This window comes from Drosophila virilis, chromosome 3, assembly GCF_030788295.1.
Source record: "Drosophila virilis strain 15010-1051.87 chromosome 3, Dvir_AGI_RSII-ME, whole genome shotgun sequence".
NCBI classification, from domain to species: Eukaryota; Metazoa; Arthropoda; class Insecta; order Diptera; family Drosophilidae; genus Drosophila; species Drosophila virilis.
In genome coordinates, this window is record NC_091545.1 from 8,645,493 (window position 1) to 8,670,511 (window position 25,019).

Genomic DNA, 25,019 nt, shown 5'->3' on the forward strand with positions numbered 1-25,019 from the left:
GCGAATATGCTTCAATCAAACAATCGGATGCAGCGCCCATATTATGTCTGTTTCGCCCGAAAGCTAATATGTACAGCTAGTATATAGACTACATAGACTACCCTATATGCAAAGCTAGTTTCTCATGATAGCTTCCATGCATAGTTAGTATATAGACCACACAATACCCTATACCCAAAGCTAGTTTCTCATGATAGCCTTCATGTATAGTGATGCATGCTATATCAAATCCTACTTGTTTCACATGATATCTTTCATGCATAGTTAGTAGGCAGACCACACAATACCCTATATACAAAGCTAATTTCAGACGATAGCTTGCATACATGATCAGTATAAACCACACACAATACCCTATAACCAGGACTACAATATATTCCCACACTTACTACAAACAGCTATCCAGCATACCCTTGTTGTGTTCGCCGAGTGTAGGGTATAAAATGGCCGCCACAGAACTGTCGCTGCACTTGGCAGTAGCAGCTGGGAGTTCGATTATTTGTCTGTGCAACAGCGACAACGAGTTGACCAAGAGGCAAACCACAGCAACAACATTTAATGGTCACATTGCGGACACTCTCAACTCCGCATCTGGTGATCAATAATTGTCTGTGGGCCATTGCCCGTCCTGACTGTGACTCTGACTGTGACCGTGCACAACATTTTGATATACTCTGAACGATTTTAAATGCGTTTATTTGCCACACCCCCGCCGCGTTGCTCAAAATGGACAACATGCGTCTACAATTTGGGCCAACTCATGGCACACGCCGAGTGCATTGCAGGTCAGCTGCCGGGCACGGCCAGATCGAGCCGTGGGCCAGCTCCGATAGACATCGACGGCGCTCAGGCCGTAGCTATCCATTAGCCAGGTTTGCAATTGCAACGGAAAGTTTTCAGAAACGGGCACATTCTGCAATAAAATGAATAAACGTTAAGAATGTTGCGCAAATTAAATAATCCGCGCATTCATTAAGATGGCAACCTGTTTGCCAAGGAATTCGTAAGCATCGTGTTTTTTTCTTATGTCAAACTTAAAAGCGCACTGAAATTAATTTCCGGTGCAACGCTGCGTATGGGCAATGTGTTATTTACCAACAATTTCAGGTGCAATTAATAAGGGCGCCTTCTAAAAAGGTAACTAAAAAGCGGAAAGTAGAAAACGGCGATAAAAATGCGCTAGTTCGGCACCTAATTAAAAGGGAAGCGAGCGAACGACAGCAGCTTAATTGAAAGCTGTTGCAAACAGTGTCAACGCATTTAAGCCATGTTTTATATTGTACATACAGTACATACATATTTTAGTCACAGCCGAGCGAGGTGGGCTAATTAAGTAGCCCAAGCGAATATTTAACGCCTCAAGCTTTTGTTTTTATACGAAGAAAACCATCAAGAGCACTCTAGTCGGGCATTTACTGGTGACTGGACATTTTAGTCATTTTGGATTCTAGATTCTATATTCACCAAAACTGACCCTTTTCATTATAGTTGAGGAAGCTGAAAAGATTTGCGGAGCTTTTAATACGAACTGAGCAGTTCTTGCATGTTTTTTAAAGACAAGTAAACCCACCCAGAATCTTTTCAATATATTCAATTCTAATTAATAAGCCCGCAATCGATAATTAATATAGTTTGAAGATTCCAAGTCAAAACTAAATATATATATATTATAATCCTATTTTTATTATTTTCAGTATTATAGAAAGAATCAATCTGCAGGCCAAACCATTTGTCAAACTCATTCGTAAAAATCGCTTAATTTGCGGCAAATTTGTGAAAGCTTGGAGTTAAGTAGGGGTGTTCACGACGAACAGAGACGCTTTTAAGTCAAAATAATATGGCATTAAGCTTGGCGTCAATTTAGGCCAAGGTTTAAAGTTTGATAGTTGTATTTGCTGCTAAAGTGAAAATGTGATAAACTTCTTGAGCTGCACCTGGCCGGCTGAGAGAGTGTTGCACTTCCGCCGGCAGCACAATCACGGGAAGGTAAACGCGGCACTGTTTGCCGTAAGCTGGTGGTGGCTGGCGCGATGCGGGTCGACAAACTGCAGTCTATAAATTTGCTGGACTGAATTTAAGCGATTTCATATTAGATGCGTACAAAACTGCGCAGATTGGCCACACGGGAAACGGGAACGGATGCAGAGTACAGTGGACAAACAGCTGGACAGTTTTGGCAAGCATCGTTGGCTGGCTAATTAAAATTGCCAATTAGACAGACAAACACTTGAGACTGGCGACCACACAAAGGACAAAACGAGCAACAGACCCGATTTGGCTGCCTTTTGATTTGGCCAATTTGTTGCGGCAAGCGGCAGCAGCAGCAGCAGCGTTGATGGGATTATGCGGCACACAAACAACACGAAAGTTAATTAAAAATACATAAAAAAACGAAAAAAAAAAGAAATGCTTATCGCTCTAATGTCTGTCATAAAGCATAAAGAACGAGACTGTGTATGTGGGCGTGGCATTGGCGCCCGCGTCTGCTTAATTATGGGAAAAAAAACTGTCAGAGTGAGATTTTTGAGCATCGTTCGCTGAGTGCATGAAAAATGGCGACGTGAAAAATGTGATAATTATTGCAACAATTTTCAAGGCGACACAAGAGGCAGCACAAGCTATCTAAAATAACATAATTATTTATGGTAGCGCCCGACGGAGGCACAAGCTCCGAGGAAGCAAAGATGCCCGGGCTGGAAACTGGATGCGGCAGGACGGAGCAGGAGGCAGGCAGGCAGGCAGGAAGAGCCTTGAAAAATTGTCGGCTTCTGTTGATGTCCCTTTACAATTTGTTTATTTCATTTTTTCATTTTTGTTAGCCAAGGCACGCGCATAAACAAGGGCAAATTATTGACTGCAAAAGCAAAAGTTGCCAAATCAGCAGCCGTGGGAGCAGGTGGCAGACGCCGCCGCCTCGAAATCCCAACAAAACACTTTTCAATTAAGCAGCTTGTCGGTGGGCGTTGCCCTAAAAGTCCAAAAGGCTTAATACACTGCCAGATCTGAGAGTTGCCACGATTGGCAGATGCCCTGCCACCGCGCCTATATCCAGCGAGCAACTGTGAGGCGCATGCAGCCCGCAAAATATGTTCAACTATTTGCGGGGTATGCAAAAATGTGAGGCACACGAAAAATGTCTGGCATTCTATTTTGGGGCAAGCATATTTACGTTGCATGTATTTGCTGCTAACGAGCTGAAGAATTATGACTCCATTAGATGCGAAGCGCGGAGCGGGCACGGGCCTCACGCCTAAAGCGGCTCAAGGACGCATAGTTAGCTTAAAGTTGGCGTCATTTCTTTTTTTTTTTTATTTTTTTTTTTTATGCCTGTGCGACAAGCAGGAAATGCCGGCATTTTGTGCAGATTACGCTTTGATGAACTCGAAGAGGGCGCCGCTTTAGACACATCTCTCTCCGACCCGGCCATAACCATGAGCCCAGCAGCTGAAACCGAGCCAGTGCCAGGGTCAGGACCAGGACGTAATGACAACGTCAACAAGATGCTGGCAAGATTGAATTTACCGAACAAACACTTTTCATTTGCAGTTGAATTAAGCAAAGTAATCCCTGGTGTATATTCTATTTTACTTCTTCTTCGTTTTTTTTTGTTTTTTAAGTCAAGAACTTGGACGTGCCTGCAAACTAGCAACTTGGCAATTTGGCAAGCGCCAAGCCACATTAAAGACAACCAACAATGCAGCCGGAGCTCAAGAGTTTCGCAGAGCCGTTTAATGCGGCTAGAGAAGCGCGCGTGTTGGCTTGAAAAATTTGAAAATAATAAAAAAAAATAAATTAAATATTAAATTCTCAAAAATGTTAAGCTTCTGATTTGTTTTCTAAATAAAAAACTTTAAATAAAGGGCAGGCAAATCCCATATCTGCTCGCGCAGGGCAACTTTATTTCGGATAATCGATAACTAGCCCCGATTCAAAGTAATCAATAAAAATCCATTCCGAAGTCCTTGTTTTGGGGCAATATTTTAGGTTGTAAGAATATACGAAGCTTCTTTAGCACAGTAAAATCTACTGCTGAAAATGTCATCAAGAAATGTCATCGGTTAAGAGACACAGAAGTTATTAAAGATTATATTGAAAGGGCGTGAAAATTTCAAGAATTTCTGTATTCCTGTGCGAAGGGGTAGGGTAGGACTGTTAGGAATGAGGCAGAGGGTTCGGTATTTGCATTTGGTGTAAGTCGAAGAAGGCGTATCCTTTAGCGTATCCTTTAGACGCACATTTCCGACTAGAGCACTTTTTACACTTTTATTATAAAGGAGAATTTTAGTTTCATAGCACGCCTCGTGTCACGCAAGCAAACACGGCACGCGTTCAACTCCATTGGCCCAAACTCAAAGCTAAAATCCGGAACGCCGACACTGCGTCGAGTGTCAAATATGAAAATTAAAAGTATATAGCCAAATATGTGCGCTACGGAGTGCATAAAATGGTCTCAAAGGCGCTTCCTTATCAATATGGAATATTTAACAGACCAGAGAAGCGTTGAAAATAAAAACTAACTAACCAAGGCGAAGGCACTTGGGCAAGCCATAAAAGCAGCTGTTCATATTGTTGTTGTTATGCAAAAATATTTGCATGAATTTGGAAAATCTAAAAATTCACAGCAGCTGTCCCAAGGACATGAGCATATGCCACCAAGCGATGTTGCAAGTGCAACAGCAGCAACAAGGCAAAGCAAAGCAAATCAAGGCAAAGGCAACAACAGTCCAGCTTTCAGCTCTCCAGCGACTTAAGCCAGCTGCGAGGGAAGGGATTGACAGTCAGCCGGCCCAGAGGCCACATTCGTACGCATCCATTTGTGCCGTCCATAATTAGAAAATTTCTGGGCACACGCCCACATAGAGAAATATAGAAATTGCTGTCCATTGGCAAACAGTTGAGCTGATTGGACTTGGAGATTAAAATAGCTGGCAGCTATTACGCAATAAATAATCAATAACTGCGATTACTGTTATTGATAAAAACAAGATACCAGTTGATTTGTTTTTATAATAAAATCGAACTGAATTATGTTATTTAATAGGCCATGTTTAATGCAGTTTAATTGCCGAAATCGCAAATAGGAGCTTGCCCAAAAATTTAATTAAATTTTTTTTTTACGGCAGCCTCACAATGAAATTATAGTTGTTTTTTTTTTCATAGGCCAAAATGTAAGCGAAGCAATTAGGAATTTAAATGAATTTATGCATAAATTATATGCGTACAACAATTTTAATTAACGTACACAATTTTGCCGCTGCGCTGCAAATTAAATAGAAACGTGTTTAAACGCCGCCGTTCTATGCGATTTTCATGAATTCAAGTAAGACTTAAAGTTTTTGAATTTTATAATATCAAAAAGTGACGTTAACTATCTTTTCTCTCTCTCTTTCTCTCCTTCTCTATATTTCTTTCTCTGTTTTCTCTCTCTAGATATGGGCAATCTTATCTCTCTCTGTCTCTCTCTCTCTCACTCTCACGCTTTACATTGGCAATCTTTTCTCTCTCTATCTATTTCCCTCAATGGTTTTCTTTTTCTCGTACTCTCTCGACGCTTGTCAACCTTAACTTTCCACCTCCCTTTTTTCCCCTTTCTTTCTTTCTCTCTATCTCATTCTCTCTCCCCTTACGCTCCCTTTTCTTCTCTATCCCTGTGTCTGTCGTTTCTATCAAAGAGCAGGAAACTTAAAGACTCACTGTCATACTCGTTTCTTGATCTCTTTCTCTCTCTCTTTCTCTAGCTCTCTCGCTATCTTCGCCCACTCTCAAATATCAACCGATTCATATACAACAATATATAGTGCAACAGAAGACCACCGCGTAAATTTCCCAACTCAAATATGGTTCTGTTCCACTGAATGCACTGAGCTCACGACCAACGACCAACGACCGACTGGTCCTTTGGAAATGGAATTCTGGCTAGTGGAGCGTGTCCAGCACGTGGTCACGTGCTCGTGAACCCGGTGCACTGATAGACATCTGAGCCGGAAAAAAGTTTAAAATGCCCTAAAAGTGTGTGGCAGCAACAAGAAAAAAGCGCGTGATTTATGTTTTATTTTCTTTTTTTTTCGGACAGAGCGAGAGAGGGTCGGGGTTTATCTGTGCTCGATATGGATTTAAGTGGCTCATACCTGAAATTCATTTGCCATTGCGGCCAGCCAGCCGGAGTCGATTTCCTGTTCTACAAGTAACTCCTGCTCCTGCTCCTGCTCCAGCTCCAGCCAGGGGTAGTCGCCAGAATTTATGGCCGTTGCTAATTGGTAGAGCAGAAAACTGCCGCGTGCTACGCCCGGGAGGAAAAAAAAAAAAGAAAGACGAGAAAAAAGTGAACTTGCTCTTTTAAGTGTCTGCTAAACAAGAAATTTAATTTCGATAAGTCTTAAGTCTAAGCGCTGTCTGTGCCCAGCTCTTGGGCAGAGCTCCTTCAGACTGCGCCTTTATTTTATTTGACTTTGAGTTTGAGTTTGAGTTTGAGTTTAACCAGCTGCTTTGTGTCTGTCAAATGCAATTGCTATAATAATGAGCAGCCAACTCTGTAGTCCGCCGGCTTACAGTGCGCTTTCAGGTGATTGCCAAATGAATCATTGATAAGCGTATCAAATTGCAGTCATTAGACAACTTGCTCTGACTTTGATGGCCAAACAAAAGGCAAAATGGCATTGCCTTCCACTCGCATTAAACAACTATTGATGCCGAGCTGGCAATCAACGGAACGCTCCGGATATACGCCCTGTGATGGCATCAGGAAAGACAAAAAATAAACCCAGACAGGCAGTTCTCCCACTCTCATGAACACGGAAATCAAATTGTTTGATAATCCAAAGAAACGCAAACGTAAAAAAAAAAGGTAAATGAAAAATCAATTGCAATTGCCAAAGGATTTTCGTTATGGCCAAATCAAAAGGATAGTCAAGGATACGCCAAAATTTAGTCCTATTTGCAGTTGATGAGAAAAAGGCAGGTTCAACAAACGAATGTTTTGACAGCTTTTATATATAAATAGCTGGTAAGTATTTGCAATTTAAATTATTAAGTACTAGCCGGAATACCCCGACCTTGCTTGAGATATGGGCTGCATGCATTTTTGGGCTCGTAATCGAACATAGCCTGCTTTTCCTCGTGTCTTCGTAATTGTTTTGAACGTAATCCCAATAACTCTTGACGCATTTTCCGCACTTCCACATTATTACTTTTAGAGAACTTGCCCAATTTTTTTCACTACACTTTCTTTGGCTTGAAAAGGAAACTACTTTTCCGGCTGAGTCAATTTGAGATGGACGCATTTATTCATAATTGGACATTAACAGCTTTTCCATGTGTCGCTGCGCGCAGTTATTTGAATTATTTTTATACTTTTGTTGCAGTTTGAAAATCAGTTTTCAACTTGCAGCTCGCATTGTGCATACGACTCGTTGACGTTAATCATACGCCGTGTTCAACGCGCAAAAACTTTCACAGGCGCCAAACCACCCTCCCCCCCTCGCTTCTCGCTGTTTGTGTTTTTGCTGCCGTGCAATAAATCACATTTAAAGTTGAGAAGCGGCAAATAAATGAGACAACTGACCCAAAATGTCAGACAGCTGTGAAAGCGAAAACAAAAAGCGAACAACTTGCGAAAAGCCAAAGCGAAAGTTGTTGAGTCTCTGCTAGTTTATATCCCCCTCTAGCTACCCCTCCCTGCCTCTCTCTCTCTCTCTCTGTTGTTGTTGCAGCATCACGTGACCACTAGAAATTTACATTTATTTTTTTTTGTGAATGACAACTGGCTGGCATTTAGCCGAGCAGAGCCGAGCCGGGCAGAGCATGTGCCACATGCCGCTGCCATATGCGCGCATAACTATGTTAAGTGTTATCAGCGACGCTTAATGATGCCAAGAATAAACTCGGACTCGCACTCTTGAGCAGCAACAACAACAACAACAGCTGTAAACAAACCAGCAACAGCAGCAACGGCAACTGTGATGCGTGACAAATGAATGAGTGTGACATCAAAATGCTGCAACGGAAGCCGGGCAAAAGCAGCAGCTTTAAGCGGATGAGGGCGAGACAACAACACCGACAACAACAACAAGAACAACAACAACAGGGACAACAACAGGGACAAGAACGAGAAGCGGCAAGCGGATACAGCAATTGTCAAGTGCTGCTGGCAACCGCAGCGCATGAGACGAATGCTTAAAAATAGTTGAAAACGACGCACAATGCAAACGGCGATCTAAAGGAGCACAGTAAACACTAGCTAAGTGCGTCCGTCAACAACATTATTTTACAAACGATTACAGCTATAGCTAGGCGTACGATTTGATAAGACTTTGCAATTAGACTGGGAAATAAGTGAAGCTCGTTAATGCTGAGTTTGTAGAAGATGCTTTGAAAAATATTAAATTTATGAAATGAACGATTCTTCCAATAAATCTACATTATATTGTAGTCCATAGTTGATAAGATTTGATAAGATATAGATAGAAAGCAATGCTAAGGAAGTGAATAGTTTTGGCAAGGTATATACATTATATATATACTCGAGATCAGCATCAACAGCCGACTATATATAGACATCTATCTGTCTGATATAGTCGGCTGTCGGCATGTCAGCTGCCGTCACTTGTAGCCAGTCTTTACTGTGCCGAGCTCTTTGCTGCTCTGCAGCTCGCTCTCATGGAATGCGCGAGTGACACTTGAGTTATTTTTGGGGTTTTTCTCTATTTTTTCTTTGATAGCTGTGGCGACACACAAAAACTAAACTGCTGCAACTAAATGCAGCAAACGAAAGACCAATTACGCATTCGTTGACAACATCCCCCCACACCCCTTCTCTTACGCATCCCCCCTTTCAAGGCAAGCCAAGTGATGTGCCACGGTGCGTATGCGTGATAAACAAGCTTAATTGCAACGCGCGCGCATAAGAAAAAAAGTAGCAGATGCTTACCTGCTGCCGGCACCAGGGCCAGCACACTTTGAGCCGGCAGCCCGGACTCCCTACTGGCTGCTAATGAGGCACTCGAAGCGGCAGCCGCGGCATTCGCTGTGGCAAAGAGTAGAGCTGCGAGCAGCAGCACAGAGCGCGGCGTCCACAAGGTATTCGTCATGATAATGTCCAGCTGGAAAAGCAGCAGCAAAGTAAGTAGAGTTTTTTCCGTTTCTTAATACAATAAATAAAGTCTATTCAGCTGGGCGAGCTGCTGATGGGCTCTATTCAATTGGCTGGCGCATTAGCAAACAATCCACACAATGAGAAGCTTGGCGTTGTCCGCTGCCTTTGCCCCTTTCAGCGTGTATTATTGTCTTGACACGTCGCTTCACTTTTATTTTGAATTGCCAGAAGTAAGGAATGTCTCTATTTTTGTATAAGGAAAGACTTGAACTTGATTGCGCAGCTTTGGAAATTTTATCGTAATTTACAAGGAAAGTATCTTTAAACTTAAATATTTTCGATCTGTATATGCTTTCACCTTAGGCAAATTATGTGTTTTTATGGGCAAAATAAGAAAACAAGCGATTTCGATAATTGAGATAAGTTATCGATAATTATCGATAAGAGCATATTAGTCATACTTCTTGCAATAGCGAGTACCGTGAACATATAGATGCACATATCAAATTAGGTAAGCTATCGATAATTATCGATAAGAACTTACATACCAATTTTGTTTTCTCTAGCTACTTTAGTCATCAAGAGATGTGTTTGAAATATAAGTCAATTCTCGACATTTATCGATAACGCGTGGATTGGGTAAGCAAGGATAAGAATCTATCTCAAGCAGTTATAATCGAAAAGCCAAAATCAAGGTCAGCTATCGATAATTATCGATACACGCAAAAAAAAGATAATTCTACGCAAAGCATGCCAGAGCTCAATCTTCAAATAATTTGCCATTAGCTGGAGTTGTACTAGAGTTAATGCATACTTCCCGTTCGACTGGGTACTGAGCATATATAAGTAAAACTTATTTATCGAAGGCTCTTTTAGCCTTGATACAGATCAAAATTTGCATATTTGCAGTCATGACAACAGCATACTTTGCGCTGAACAAAGCATCTTGTTGCAGCATATTTGTGCTCGGCACTTGTATAGGGGCTTATTAACGCCTCGTTTCATCAGCTCTGCGTAGGAGCGATATTTTGCAGCCACAATGGAGGAGCACTTTCTGAAGATTTATGAGGCATTCAGCTGTTTGGAGGGTTGGAGTATTTGGCAGCAATTAAGCGGCTTAAGAGCAGCGCAAGAGTAAAACTTCAATTGCATTTGCAATTGCTACTGCCAAATGTCGATGGGCTGGTGGGGCACTGAAGTGGGCGGGGCGCCAGGGCAAATGGAGGCGGGCGGGTGTGCCAGTGCTCTAGCTATGGCAAATTGCATTGTTCGCTCGCTTGCTCCTTTGTAATTTAATGAATAAACGAGCAATTCACTCGAAAATTTCATAAGAAAAAAAAAATACACACACACACGAATAGCAAAAGTGGGCTAGGTTGGGGCGGGGCCGAGGGCGTGGCATGCACGGCAGCTACGTTTAATGTGCACAACTAAAGTGCTCGCCTGTCGTTGACAACAAATGCAGACGGAAACAGTTCCAGCGCCCTATCTACCCCGTCTACCCTACTGACTCCCCCAAACCAATTGTCTGTCTGCTTCTGCTGTTTGCTGTCTCTGCGGCCTGGCAAACAAACAAGCAACAAGAAATTGTCGTTGTTGTCGTTGTTGTCGTTGTTGCTGTTGCCAAGACGATAACGAGCTGAAAGCCCGAATAAGAGCAAGAGCAGATTTTCGAGGGCCAAAAGACAAAAGCGCAACGATTCCGCTCAACACTATTTTGATTGGGAATGCAAATGAGTTCTTGAGGCTGTATTCAATTCAATTCCACCTGCAACATTCAATTGCAGCTCGACAACAAACCCAATCGAAGCCTTAATGAAAACCTTTAGGTTTTTAGATTTTTAAATCGATTTTATTTTGGTCTACCCTATGTCCACTGAAAGGGGTTAAAAGGTTTGTGTTTGCATTGCTGTGCTGCAAATCAACTAAACGCCCTTCTATGCGATTTTCATGAAATCAGGTACTTGCATGATTTCGATAAAACTCTTAGTTATCACTGTTTGCTTATGATGTTTTACTCACACTTTGCTTACCTCTCTCTTTCTCTATTCTTCTCTCTCTCTCCCCCTCGTTCTCTCTCTGTCCCTCTGTCTATTTAACAGCGATTTTCCTTACATCTCTCCCTTTGTCGCTCTGTCTCTCTTTTTCTCGGACTCTCTCTCTTTCTCTATTAGTTGTGTCTCTATATCTGTCTCTGCTTCACTCTCTCTCTCGCTTTTAATCTCTCTCTTCCTTTTCTTCTCTTCTTGCTTCTCTTTCAGTCTTTTACTCTGCCGTTTCTCTGCCTCTTTCTGTTTATGTGTCTGTGTCCCCCTCTTGGTCTCTGCCTCTCTCTCACTCTCTTTCTCGCATTTCCTCCTTTCTAATTGCTTCTATATCTCTCTTTAGGTCCCTTTGCATGTTCCCGACAAACTGCTCCATAGCATTCTCACCGAACCTACTTATATTTCCCCCTTCAACAACGCCTTTCTATGCGATTTTCATGAGCTCAAGTAAGCTGTTCTTTTTTTCAGCTTGTAAATGATAGAGCAAGCAAATAAGACTGTTTGAGTAATTGTTGTTTCGCTATTTGCCTAAATACGAATGTACAAAACTAAGTACAGGGTATCACCCAGTCAAGCTGCCTCGAGCCTTGCACTGTTTGTGCTTCGCTCTTGTAAAGTGCCTTTTGCAGTTGTTTTTATAGTTGTTGCCGCATGCAATCCTGCTATTAATGAACTGAAAGCTTAAGGACAGGTGTGTGTGCCATTTTTTCTTGTTGTTTCCTTTTTTTTTTGCAACATAAAATTTAATTTTACAGCTGGCTATCTCTTTATTAAGAGTTCATCACACACACACACACACACACAGGCACACTCAAATTCGTATATATGAATGCAAATACCGTTAAATGTAGCGTCAACTGCCGTTACTTTTAATTGTTAGTGCCCAAAATGCCGACGCTCGACTGAACGCAACGTTGAATGGCAGCAGAAATAAAAAAAAACAACAACATTTCCCATAACCAAAACGAAATAAAAGGAATATTAGTAATAAAAAAAAAAAAAAAAAAGAATATACAATCAGAGCGGAAAAAAAATCCATGTCATGTTGAACTTTGATTGAAATTCAAGAAATCAATGCAAGAGGCAATCGCGGCCCAATATCAATTGCTTGTGGGAGTGCCACGCCTTCACCCCCACCCCCCCCCCCCCCCCCTCCCCAACTCCACTCCCAGCCCCATTCCGCGCATCGGCGATGATATCAAATGATAACAAGCGGCGCTGATAACAACTGAATGTGCCGCCGGGGCAAAAACAAGTAAAAACGCGCCAAATGAGATGTGCAGCTGGAAGAGCTTCGCGCGATAAGTTAGTTGGAAATTAATATGCGTTAAATGTGAAATGTTCCACTAATTTAATGGAACAACCAAACAAATAACACTAGGCAGAATTGTGGAAGCTGTCTTTGGGGTAGTCACAAAATGTGTTTGCTAAAAAGTGTTCTGGCTCGAGAATTGCAATATTGAATGTTTAATAAATCCATCGAATGTCAAGTAAGCGTGCCTCAAAGCTGGCACTTTTCTGCACCTAAAATAAGATATTTTAGCATGAATAACGAAAATTCAGAAATAGAAAAAAAAAAAAAATAGGAAATATATTGAGTATTTTACTATAAACAAAAGCTGAGAACAAAAAACTAAATTATATCTTTTTATTTATTTTTTTGTATACTTAAAGTGTTTATATACGAATAAGTGTGCTCTCACTCTATCTCTATCTCCCTCTCACTCTTACTCTCTCTCTTATTCTCTCACTCTTACTCTCTAACTCTTATTCTCTTTTGTTCTCCCACTTCCTCTTTTCTTTGCTCTCTGTTTCTCTATATCTACCTTTTACTCTCTGTCTTGCTCTCCCTCTCATTTGTTCTTCCTCACTCTCTCTCTCTCTCTCTCTCCCTCTTTCTCTTTCTCTCTCTCTCTCTCTCTCTCTCGCCTCTCTCTCTTTATGCTCTCGCTTGTATACCCACATTCTATATCTCGCTCTCACACTCTCTTACTAACTCCATCTTTCAACATCGCCTTTCTATGCGATTTTCATAAAAAAAATAAATAAATAATAACCAGCACAACGATTAACTTAATTAATACAAGTTGCCAAACTAGGCAAACTGATAAATATATGTTATATATGTATAGTTTGTACGGACTTTTAATAGCGCATTTCTTGAAGCCGTCTTTAACTTCAACTTTGTTTACTTTTAGTTTGGTTTTCTGCTTTCTTAACTTGCGCCAAGCAATTTATGCGTTTCATTTAATTAATTCAAAGCTGGCCACGTAGAAATATTATTTCTGAGCATGGTCCATGCTCGCCTAGTTAAATAGACAGGCCATCTGGCAAACGTGGTCACATTTTCAATTTGCTCGCCGGCAATTTCTTTGACTCGCTCTCGAAAACTCAAAACTAGAGAAATTGTTGTTGTTGGCTCGTTTCCGGGGCCAAGGGGCGGGGGGCAAGGGGCAAGGGGCAAGGGGCAAGGGGCGCAGAACTTAAATGTTGGTGCCGCAGGCGGCAATTTGCTTGCAATTGGCATTCAAATGTCTGTAAAACGAAATTTGTTGCTGCCAGAGATTTGTATCTAAGGAAACAATTTTAAACGGCGCACAAAAATGCCGGAAACCAGACACAAAATGTTAACGGAAAAGGAAACAGGCGTACGAGCACATGCACACACACACACACACACACACATGCAAATTGTGTGCATATGTGTGAGTGTGTGTTGATGCGTGCCATTCAATCTAAGCTTAAATAGAGATGCGCTTCAGATTTATGCATGCAAAAATATAGCTGAAAGCTGCACTTACCTATTTTGTTCGTGATACATTTTCATCATCCATTTTGGTCTTTCTTTTATTTATAATAAACACATTTGGCTCGCAAAAATCAACGCGAAGCCATTTATTAAATAATTCAACTGTTGAACGCACGCCGCACAGTTGCGCCACTGTTGAGCGCTGTGACGCATTTCGGAGACGCCATCTAGCGGGAACATTTGATAAACTGCCGAGTCAGCTCCGTGGCAAACCAGTTCCGTTCCACGCGCTTGACCAATTTTAGTGTATTCTTAGTCACTGCTGCTAAACCAGAAATCTAATAAGAAAAAAGTGAAAATAACAAAACAAATGCGATAAATTTTGTTGAAAAACGCAGCGATAACTATGCGCAGTTGAATGGCGCGTTAACAACAATTGAAAACGTGCCAGTTAAACGCAAAGTGCCCAATAATAACGACACTACAAAAATAAAATTAATATAAAAAAAAAAAAAAAAAAACGCGACGACGAAGATGAACGAAGAAGAAGAAACGACAGCAGCAGCAGCAGTCGAATCGTTATGATAAGTTTGTGCGAGTGCGGTGCAACGAAAATAACATACATAATACGTGTGTGTACATAATACAAATGAAAGCGCCTGCCTTTGTGTGCGTGCGTGTGTGTGCATATACGTGTACGTGTGCATGTGTGCGTGTGTGTGCCTGTTTAATTTGGCCAAATCGAAGCATTAGCTAAATTTACATACATATGTACGTACATAACATCAATATTACATATGTATATCAACAAGGAAATGCAATACAATAACGGTCAAATATCGGCTTCGGTCACGGGCCGCCGCAACCAGCCCCAACAAACCAGCCGCGTGCTGTAATCCCGCTATACCAATCGGAAATGCTCGTGTATCCCAATTGGAAAACGCAACCAAAACAACATACAAATACACATACACAGCTATTTAAAGTGTCGTTGCTGCCTCTGCCACTGCCGCAGTCAACGTCCGTGTGAAAAGAGGTCAAAGGCGCAACAAAAGTTTTTCATTTCGTTGGTAACGAAAAACAAAAAGAAAAAAGCAACAACAAAATTGTGCCCAAGCAGCTGAGCGCAAAAAAAAAAAAAAAAAAAACGTCGTAGTTGTGCGTTAAAACAATAAACGCGAGCAAAGCGCGCGCGTGTTTGCATGTGTGTGTGTGTGTGTGTGTGTGCGCGTGCGTGTGTGTAAGTGAGCAAACAACAACAATAACTTATAGAAGAAGAAGCAGCAGCAGCAGCACAAAAATCTTTTGCGCGCGGCCATTAACAAATTCCCAACTGGCGCGAACAACAACAACAACAGCAGCAGCGCTCAAAACTGAAATTAGAAATCAATTTTCGTATTAAAAAAGAAACAAGCAGAACGCAAAATAAAATCTGGTTTTATCAGTCGCCATACAACAAAATAAAAAATAAATAAAAAAAAAACGGCTGACAAGTTTTTAGCGCGTACGCGGTAAAGAAGAAGACGCAGTAAAAAAGAACCAAAAACAACAACAACAACAACAAGAAAAGCCACATACGAGCGAGCTCAGAACAAACAAAACAACAAAACGAAAAGCTTGACAGCAGCTGGGCGCTAACAAGTCGTAAAGCAACAACAAGAAAGAAAAAAAAGCGCCAAAAAATAGATGTATATATGCACGTGCATATAGTATATATATATATATATTTAGCCATAACAGAGCCAACATAATTTAATGCACATCTAAAACATACTTGTTTTAATTAAGTAACAACAAAACCCAACGACAACGCGAAATTATTCAACTTTTGTTTTTGCACAGCCAGTCCGGCCAATTAGAGGAGTTGCCAGTTAGTTGGCAAAGAGAGCGAGAGCGCGAGAGAGCGCCAAATATAAAAGAGGAGGAAGAAGAAGTGCGAGGAAGAGCGTGCGAGCAGCTCGCTTGAGCGCGAGCGAGAACAACTGATTTTTTGTTGTCATAGCGCGCGCTTGACAAGTAAGTAAAAAAAAAAAAAAAACAAGAAGAAGAAGCACTCTTGTCTACACAACCGCTCCCCGCCCCTCCCCCGCCCTTCTACCTAACTAGTCATCTACACCGCCTCCCCCGTCGTTGCAGCGCGTTCGTTCTGTTTTGCCAGCGCCGGCCGCTTCATTTGCAACAGTGTGGCAACTTTCGGACATGTGCCCCCCCCCTCTCTTTCTCTCTCTATCTCTTTGTCGTTGCCACCCCCTCCCTCGCCCTTGAGCCGTAAACAAACAGTGCAAAATTATTCAAAAATTCCATGGCGCGCGCGCCGATAAAGCAGCTGATAAGCGCACCAAAAACACAACCCGCCAAGGGCTAGGGCCCAAAAGCGACGACAGCCGGGGGTAGCTCTTCCTGCTTTGTCTCTCCCCCCTACCCCCCTGTGCTATCGACCCATGGGCCATGTGCGCGCCTAAGTAAATTTTTATCGTTTTGGTTATTAAATCATTATTAAATGTCATTATCGATTCGTGGGAATGTTTTTTTAGTCGGCCACGCCTGGGCGTGTTTCAACCGCCCCGCCCCCCCTGCCCTCACTCTGCAGTTGGTAACAGCAGAGTGAGAAGGGGAGGAGTGTCGACTGCATATGAGCTGAATCGCAAATCAGTTAAAGCCATTTCGGCGCATCGCTTTAAGCCATAATTGGTTCTGGCTCAGAGACACAGACTTCCGACTTGGTTAGTCATCCGACCTGTTGACAATTAGCTGGAATTTGCCGCCGCCGATCGCAGCGGGAAATTGACTTTTGTTCAGCTCCAGAAGTCGATTGGGAAGCAAGACAAAAAAAAAAAAAAAAACCCAATCCATAAATGCCATCCAAGCGTAAGGAAACTCTACGGTTGCTCATTAATGATTTATGGGACGTTTTAAGAAGGGGAAATTACTTTCATGAAACTTGGCAGAACTAACAAAAAATAGGTTGGGAAAAACAACTGGCTCGAAAGTTGATTAACTTAAAGTCCAAATGCATATAGTAGGCATATATATATAAATGCGTACACTCGGAGAATTAATCAAGTAGTTTCTACTCAATCTGGCCCATTTTGTTCGTACTTGTTTCAAGTACAAAGGTAATTGGTTCAAGTAGGTTTTTTAAATGATAAAATACTTGATTCGAGATCATTTTGGGATGTCTTAAGTGCAAGCTGGATTACTTTAAGTGCGCTTACGACTTTTTAAATCTATTAACCCAAACGGTTTCTCAAATAGGGTTTTCGTAAGCCCAATATCTACTTTAAATAAGAATTTTTTGGCACAAATTAAGAACTTATGTACTGGATAAAGTACTAGAAACTTCTTTTAGCGTTTTTGGAACGTAAACAAAAAGCAACAATAACAACATTTTTATACCCTATTGACAGTGGGAAAGGGAGTATATTGGACTTGTGCAATCCCTGCGAATTTGTTTTTTCGACTTGGTTCCGATCAAATCAAGAACAAATTCTTAAATATTATCTTAAATCAATTTCCTACACCGTTCAAACATATTTCCCAATGCTCAATTCTACTTTTCAGTGATAGTAACATGTAGAAAGGTCTTAAAATATTATTTACTAGAATAAATTACCCGGCATTGCCCGGCTCCAATGAATAATGTGTCAAATGGAAGGGGTTTTGATGTTGTTTTTGTTACGCAATCCAACTTCAGTTGTTTATCAGGTCATCTAAATTTGCAAGGAGGTTCGAACCCCTAACTTCGTGCTCAGCTCGCCGATTTAGTCAAGCAGTGAATCAGCATTATTTGAGAATATTTTTAATTGCATACTCTATACTAAAGCCGCCCTCTATTTAACCTATATAATTGATTAATCAGCTGGTTAAGTTTGTAGTTAGTCACGAGCACGATTCAAGATCTATGTCCAATCCGCAGATAAGAATTCATCCGACCACGCATGACTTCATGCCTCGATTGCTCTATCACCCAGATAAAGTCAGATTGTGTGCGTGTGTGTGTGTGTGTTTGTGTGTGCCACAAACTTGTCAACTCTTTTTGGTAAATCTTTTGTCAACCTCTTAACCAGCTCATCAAGTTGAGCCAAAAGTAACAAAAGCAAAAAAAAAAGGCAGCCAAATTTAACTGAGGCTGCGAAACGGGTTTCTTTTGTGGCCAATCGATCGTATTGGTAGACCGAAACTAGATATCAAAAGGTTATAGGCTAGCCGAATGCCCTTCACGTGTTTCGGGGCCCTCGAAAACTTTGCCAACTGCGCCGAACCGAACGAATCAATTAATGCAAAATTATTTCGTTTGCTACGCAACGATTTCAATTTCCATTTGCGTATTGCAGCTGCAGGTTGTCGTAGCCCCGCCCCGACCCGCCTGCCACCCCTATATATATATAAACATATATATATATATTTATTTTTTCTGAGACGGTTCCAAAGAACCATAAACCAATTGTTTACTTAGCCGCGACTGGGCTTTTTTTCCCGCCCTTTTTTTTTAACATATATCGCACGCGTTATGCAATAAATCGCAGCGCGGAGAAATACTGAAGCCAAACGGAGAGCAGACACTGCAAATGGGCCAGAGTGAGCAAGGGAGATTGTAGGGCGACACACAGCGAAAGAGAGGGAGACAGATAGGTGGAGTACGAGGTTGCCGCTACGGCTATGTCTGATTTGTTAGGCCAACTATCTGCCTTATCAGCTGACAACATTGATAAAGCCAAGAGCAGACAAAAGCATTAGCAATACTCTTAAATGACAAAGCTATGCCTATTTTCTCATTAGCTTTGCAACATAGCTAAACTTTCTGTATAACTATTTTGATTGGAGGAACATGGAAAAGGATTTTAAGGATTTTCAGTTTCCAGAAATAAAAAAGAATTAAAAATTTCTAAAAGTTGATTAAATTAACACATGTTTATGCAAGAAGTCACTGTACCTATAAAAAACTAGAAGACTATATGGATAAATTGGTAAATTTTCAAGTCTTAAGAGACGCCTGAGAGTCCATTTTATATTTAAGATTAATGTTATAAATTCAAGTCCAAGTCGAAAACTAGAACCTTCCCTTAGAATTACTCAATTCAAGCAATTCGATAAGGAATGTAAAAAGTATGATTGGGAGAAAAAAGTATTATCATTTCTTGTGTAGTGAAATGTAGTAACTCTTGTGTTTCTTGGCCTATCTAGATTTTATACTTTATATATATATATATATTTTTTTTCTATTAAAAGCTTGTTATTACAACTTGATAATACTCTGGATCTTACTTGAATGCTTGAGAATCGCATAGAAGGGCGTCATTTAAATAGACGAATATACATATTTATGCATAAAAACCTAAAAAATTTAGAAAGGGTATAGAAGTTGTGACTTGAGTTCGCATAAATCTGCCTCCCTTTCAAGGTAGTTTATGTGGAAGAGAGAGAGAGCGAAACTTGAATCGATGCGTCCGATAATTTGGCGTAGCACAGAGCAAAACAGAACGAACGCGGCAGGAATTGAAATCTCATGCCTTTTAGCAGCCGAGCAAAGCCGGAAGGGCAATCTATATGTGTTTTGTGTTTTGTAAAATAACTAACTATATTCGCAGACTGATTAGGATACGCACACAGAGGACTGCAGCCATGGCCAATCCGCGCAAGTTCAGCGAGAAGATTGCGCTGCAGAAGCAGAAGCAGGCGGAGGGCACAGCCGAGTTCGAGCGCATCATGAAGGAGGTGTATGCCACCAAAATGGACGAGACGCAGGCGAATCAAAAAATATTGGATATTGCCGCGCCAGCTGCGGCTGCGGGTGCGGGCGTGGGCGTGGGCGTGGGCGCGGGCAATGGCACGGGTGGCGGCAGCGGCAATGGCAGCGGTGCCAGCGGGGGCGCCTCGCCGGACGGACTGGGCGGTGGTGGAGGCGGGGGCGGAGGTGGTTCACCTACAGCGTATCGTGAGTCGCGCGGACGCAGCATGGGCGGCGGACCCTTGCGACGGCAATCGGAGCGCAAACAGGATCGTTCGCCCTACGGCAGCGGCTCAACGGGCGCCGGCGGTCTGATCAATGCGATGGGCCTGCCCAACAGCAGCAGCACAAGTGGCACCAGCAGCAATAACAACAACAACAACAACAACAACAATAACAATGGCACACAACAGAACCTGTACTTGAGTCCGCCAATGGACACAAATTGGCGCCGTTCCAACTCGGACTCGGCGCTGCACCAGAGCGCGGTGGCCGCGGAAGGTGGCTTTGCCACAGACATGAACTCGCTGCACGCCAACTATCCACAACTGCAACAGCAGCAGCAACAGCAGCAGCAGCAACAGTCGCCGCACAGTCAACGATCTCACTCGCCGCATCAGATTGGACGCAGCTTTAGTCCGCAGGCGCAAAGGAGAAAGTCGCCGCTGCTGCCGCATCAGCTGCAGCTGCAGCAGCTGCAACAGCATCAGCACAACATGCAGCAGCAGCTGCACATACACCAACAGCAACAGCCACAAGCACAACAACAGCAGCAGCAGCAGCAGCAGCTACAACAGCAGCAGCAACAGCAACAGCAGCTGCATCCGTCGCAGCAGCAGCAACAACAACCAACGCCATACAACAATGCCAAATTCGTGAACTCTTTCTTCAGGCCGCTGCAGGATCAGGCCAGCTATGCCAATACCGGCTCCCTGCCCAATCTCACCGCACTGCAGCACTATGCAACACCCCAACAGCAGCAGCAGCAACAGTCACAGCAGCAACAGCAGCAGCAGCAACAGTTGCTGCAACAGACGCTGTCGCCGGTCATGTCGCCGCACAATCAACGACGCGACCGGGATCAGTCGCCCAGTCCGTTTAGTCCGGGCGGCGGCGGTGGTCCGCCATCGCCATATCATCAGCAACAGCACTCGCCAACGTCCGCCGGCGCCGGCAGCACGCCAGTCCAGCCGCCGAGCAGCTCGCCGCACCTATCGTTCAGTCCGCTGCCAACGTTGGGCGCCAACAATGGCAGCAGCTCCGCGTCAATTGTGTCCGGCAATCTGACCGATTATCGCCAGCCAGCCAATCCGTCTAGTCCGCGCTCCTCGCCCGGCCTGCTCAGCAGCGTCTCCGGCAGCGAACTGCACACCAGCGCACCGGCCAGTCCCATCCGCATCCAGCAGCAACAGCAGCAAACGCCGCAGCAGCAGCAGCAACTATCGGGCGCCTTTGACGCCGCCTACAACAGTCTGAATCCCTCGTTTCACAATCACTTTGAGAACTTTTCGCTGGGCGACAGCAACTCGTCGCCGGAGCAGCAGAGTTTTGCCAACAACTTTGTCGCGCTCGACTTTGATGATATGGCGGCGCCCAACGGCAGTAATGGGCCCTATCATAATCAGGAACAAGCACAAAACAAGCTCTTGGACTTTAGCGAGCTGAGCGCCAGTCCCGAGGCCAGCGCCAACAACAACAACCTTAGACGCATCAACAACCAACAACAGCAGCAACAACAGCAGCAACAGCAACAACAGCGGCAACAACTGCTCAACAACAACAGCAATGGTGGGGGCACGGCAGCAACGCACAATGGCGGACCCAGCCTGAACGGGCCGGAGAGTCAACATCAGCAGCACCACAACAATAATAGCAGCAATGGCGGGGGCGTGGCTGAGACGCTGGTCGCCTCGCCGGTGCCCTCGCCGCTAGGCTGCCCCAGCTCGCCGCTGCCCATACCCATGTCGGCGCAGGCATCGCCACAGCAGCACCAGCAGCAGCAGCAGCAACAGCAGTTGTCGCTATCGCTGCACCACTCGCCGCACCACTCACCGATGCACTCGCCGCACCACTCGAACTCGCCGCTGTCGAGCAGCTCGCCCGTGACCAATGCCTGCAACTCCAATATGATCATGAATCATCATCAGCCTCAAACGCACCATCATCATCAGCCTCAACACCACCAACAACAGCAGCAGCAGCAGCAGCACCACCAACAGCAGCACCATCAGTCGCATAACCACACGCCCACCACAGCCAATATACCCGCTATTATATTTAGCGATTATTCGTCGAATACGGACTTTAATCGGGAGATTTTCGATACGCTCGATCTGGACTTGGGGCAAATGGATGTGGCGGGACTGCAGATGCTGTCGGATCAGAGCCCGATCATGATTGCCGATCCGAGCATCGAGGATAGCTTTCGACGCGACCTCAACTGATACTATGAGGAGGCTGTTGCGGCCATCGAGAGCGGCGTGCTGCTCGAGGACACCTACGAGGCGCTGCTGGATGCCGGCATTGCCATGCCACTGCCGTCCTCCAGTTCCGCCGGCAGTTGCCCGGATGTCCAGCAGCAGGCGGCGGCAGCAGCCGCAGCAGCAGCAGCAGCAGCTAGCGACAAGGACAAGAAGGACTTGGAGGTGGTTGAGCTACTTGTGCCGGGTGTCATAGATGATCTTGTCGACTCCGCCGACTTGGATGAGGAGGTACGCAAGTTTTTCTTCTAAGTCAAGCCAAGCTATCGATGACGATACACACACACACACCAACAGACACAAACACACACACACATCGTAGATGTAAGCTTTGTTATGCCCATACTAGTCCTTGTACTCTCGTCCCTGCAATCGTTGTCCTGCTCATCCTCATCCCCAGCTCCCCAATCCCTGTCATTCGTTGTGCTTTGTCTAGCTAGCTTGTAAAACTTAGCCGTTAAGTCTACTTGAGAGTCAAACCACAAAAAAAGAAAATAAAATTAATAATAATATAAATAATTATAATACCATATCTACCCTCCAATGCGCTCCCTCCCGGCACCCCTCCAAGCAGAACCCGTTAACATATGTTATATATTTTACAGCGAGTCTCAGATTTTACTTAACTACGCACATAAGTCACGAAAATACCTACTACTACTAACTAAATATAAATATATATATATATGTATACAATATATATATATATAAAAATTGTAATGCTACTTTCTGTATATAACAACAATATATACATGCACATGTATATGTATTTATTTATATAATGGAAAAGGATTAAAACCAAAAAGTGTCTTAGACCTACGACCAAATTATTGTACACGTTCTATAAAGCAAAAAACAAAAACCACGATAACACAAAAGAAATTCCTGTAAAATAAAGCTACAATTTACCAACTATTTATAACAGATAATAATGCTATCAGAGCCCACACATAGCTAACGGATATATCCAAAATTACCCTTACGTGCCGTCGAAGCAATTACTAGTATTTAAGACCGCGAACCGTTACAGTTATCGATAGCCCGATACCGTTACCGATACCGATACCGAGCCTTCCAGTGCTGTAAAATACCTTGATCTATGTTAAATTCAAACTATTTCTAAACCTTTTCGAATACCATAATTGCCAGAAAAGAAAGAAAAATCAATGATATAACGATAAATTATGAGCTACAACCCTCAATAAGATGCAGTATCACAAATATATAGCTAAATCTATAGTTTATATACTTACTATACACATTTGGCCAGCTAACACGAGGCGATCAGGTTGTTATAGCTCCGATTTCGAGACGATTTCCTGAGCAATCGGCAACACGAAAAACGCGCTCCACAGACGACAAACTTAACGAAAACTAAAATGAATAAACAACAAAACAGAAAACAAATAAATCAAAAAATAACGAACTACTCAAAATTTTTTACAATACCTTAAAGCTAAATATACACATACATAGTTAGGAGGCAATGAAAAATGTAACATAAATTCTTAACGAACTCTTTAATGATAATATATTAAACCACACACACAATGTAACTAAACGCATCAAATTTTTCGTAACAAAATTTTAAATACAATATTTTATTTCAATTCCAATCCAAGAATAATATATATATATATATAAAGCAGAGTCGAAATTTCTAAAGCGAATACAAATTTTTAATGAAACGTCAACAAAATGAAAGCGCATGCAACACAGGCTTAAAAAGTGCAAAAGTTTTATTAATTGAGTACCAGAACTTATAATATTGTTAATTATATGGTAACGAGAATTTTGCAGAATAAATTTATACATTATTTTCCGTTGTCTTTTTTTTTTAATGTCAATGTAAAACTCTAGTTATAAACTACATAAGTAAACAATTTAAAGCCCTAAAATATGCGAAGAAAAACAAAAACAAAAAAAAAAATACTTTTAATTAATAATAATAATACTTGTGAACGTTGTTAAGAAAGCAGGCGCATTGAATTAAGGAAAACAAATGAATTGAAAAAATGGCAAAACAAGAACAGGAAAAACAGCAGCAAAACCTTTTTGTTGTTATATTTGTTTGCTGTATTGTGTTTGTTTTTGTTTTGTATTCAATTATTTAATTGAACCGAAATAATGTGCGCATATGTAGATTATACATAAAATACTATTACAATACAGCTAAGTAATTGTGTATGTAATATATATGATTACGCAAGTTTTTAAATTACGAAAACAAAATCCAAACAACAGGCATAAGAGTATATTCAATGTAATAACACAGTTATTTGTTTCAAATAAATCTTAAATTTAATTTTAAATCCATTTCTCACCACATGTTGAATTGAACTGAATGCTAAACTTGTATACTCACCACAGCCATTCTACGTGCGCGTCGCCGCGAATTATTTGAAATTATGAAATATGCAAATAATTGCACGTATAATTGATGTACCCATGAGAATTAACTTATAAAAACAAAACAAACACATTTTTCTTTTCTTATTTGCACAAAATACAAACGCACACATTGGCTGCAGATTACAATTAGCTGCAACTGCTGTTGTTTTTGTTGTTGTTGTTGCAGCTGTTGTTGTTGCTGTTGTTGTTGTTGTTGTTGGTGTTTTGTGTGCTGCTTTGTAAATAAACGCGACGCAGTTTCTGGCCCGCGCTAAATTTAATAGCCAAAGTTCAATGTGGCCACACTTGGTCCTATTTTACTATTACCTTTTACCTTTCGGTACGAGAGAGAGAGAGAGAGAGCGCGCGCACATGCATACATATGTGTGTCGCACATGCACACACACACACACACAAAGGCATGCATATGTATTTCAGCATGTGTTTTGTGCACAAGTCATAAATGTTGAGACAAGCTTAGCTTATAAATAAAACATGAAATTATAATATAATTCCAAGCGTCGACATTTGAATA

The 25,019-nt window shown here is 42.3% G+C and overlaps 1 protein-coding gene across 1 annotated transcript; it reads left to right on the plus strand.

Moving 5' to 3' along the window:
* Window positions 1-14,199: 14,199 nt before the first annotated feature.
* Window positions 14,200-23,910, plus strand: Crtc (CREB-regulated transcription coactivator). Its single transcript, XM_032434294.2, has 2 exons — window positions 14,200-15,901; window positions 19,474-23,910. Exon 2 carries the CDS (start codon window positions 19,508-19,510, stop codon window positions 22,055-22,057), a length of 2,550 nt encoding a protein of 849 aa, XP_032290185.1. The 5' UTR covers window positions 14,200-15,901; window positions 19,474-19,507; the 3' UTR covers window positions 22,058-23,910.
* Window positions 23,911-25,019: the final 1,109 nt, after the last annotated feature.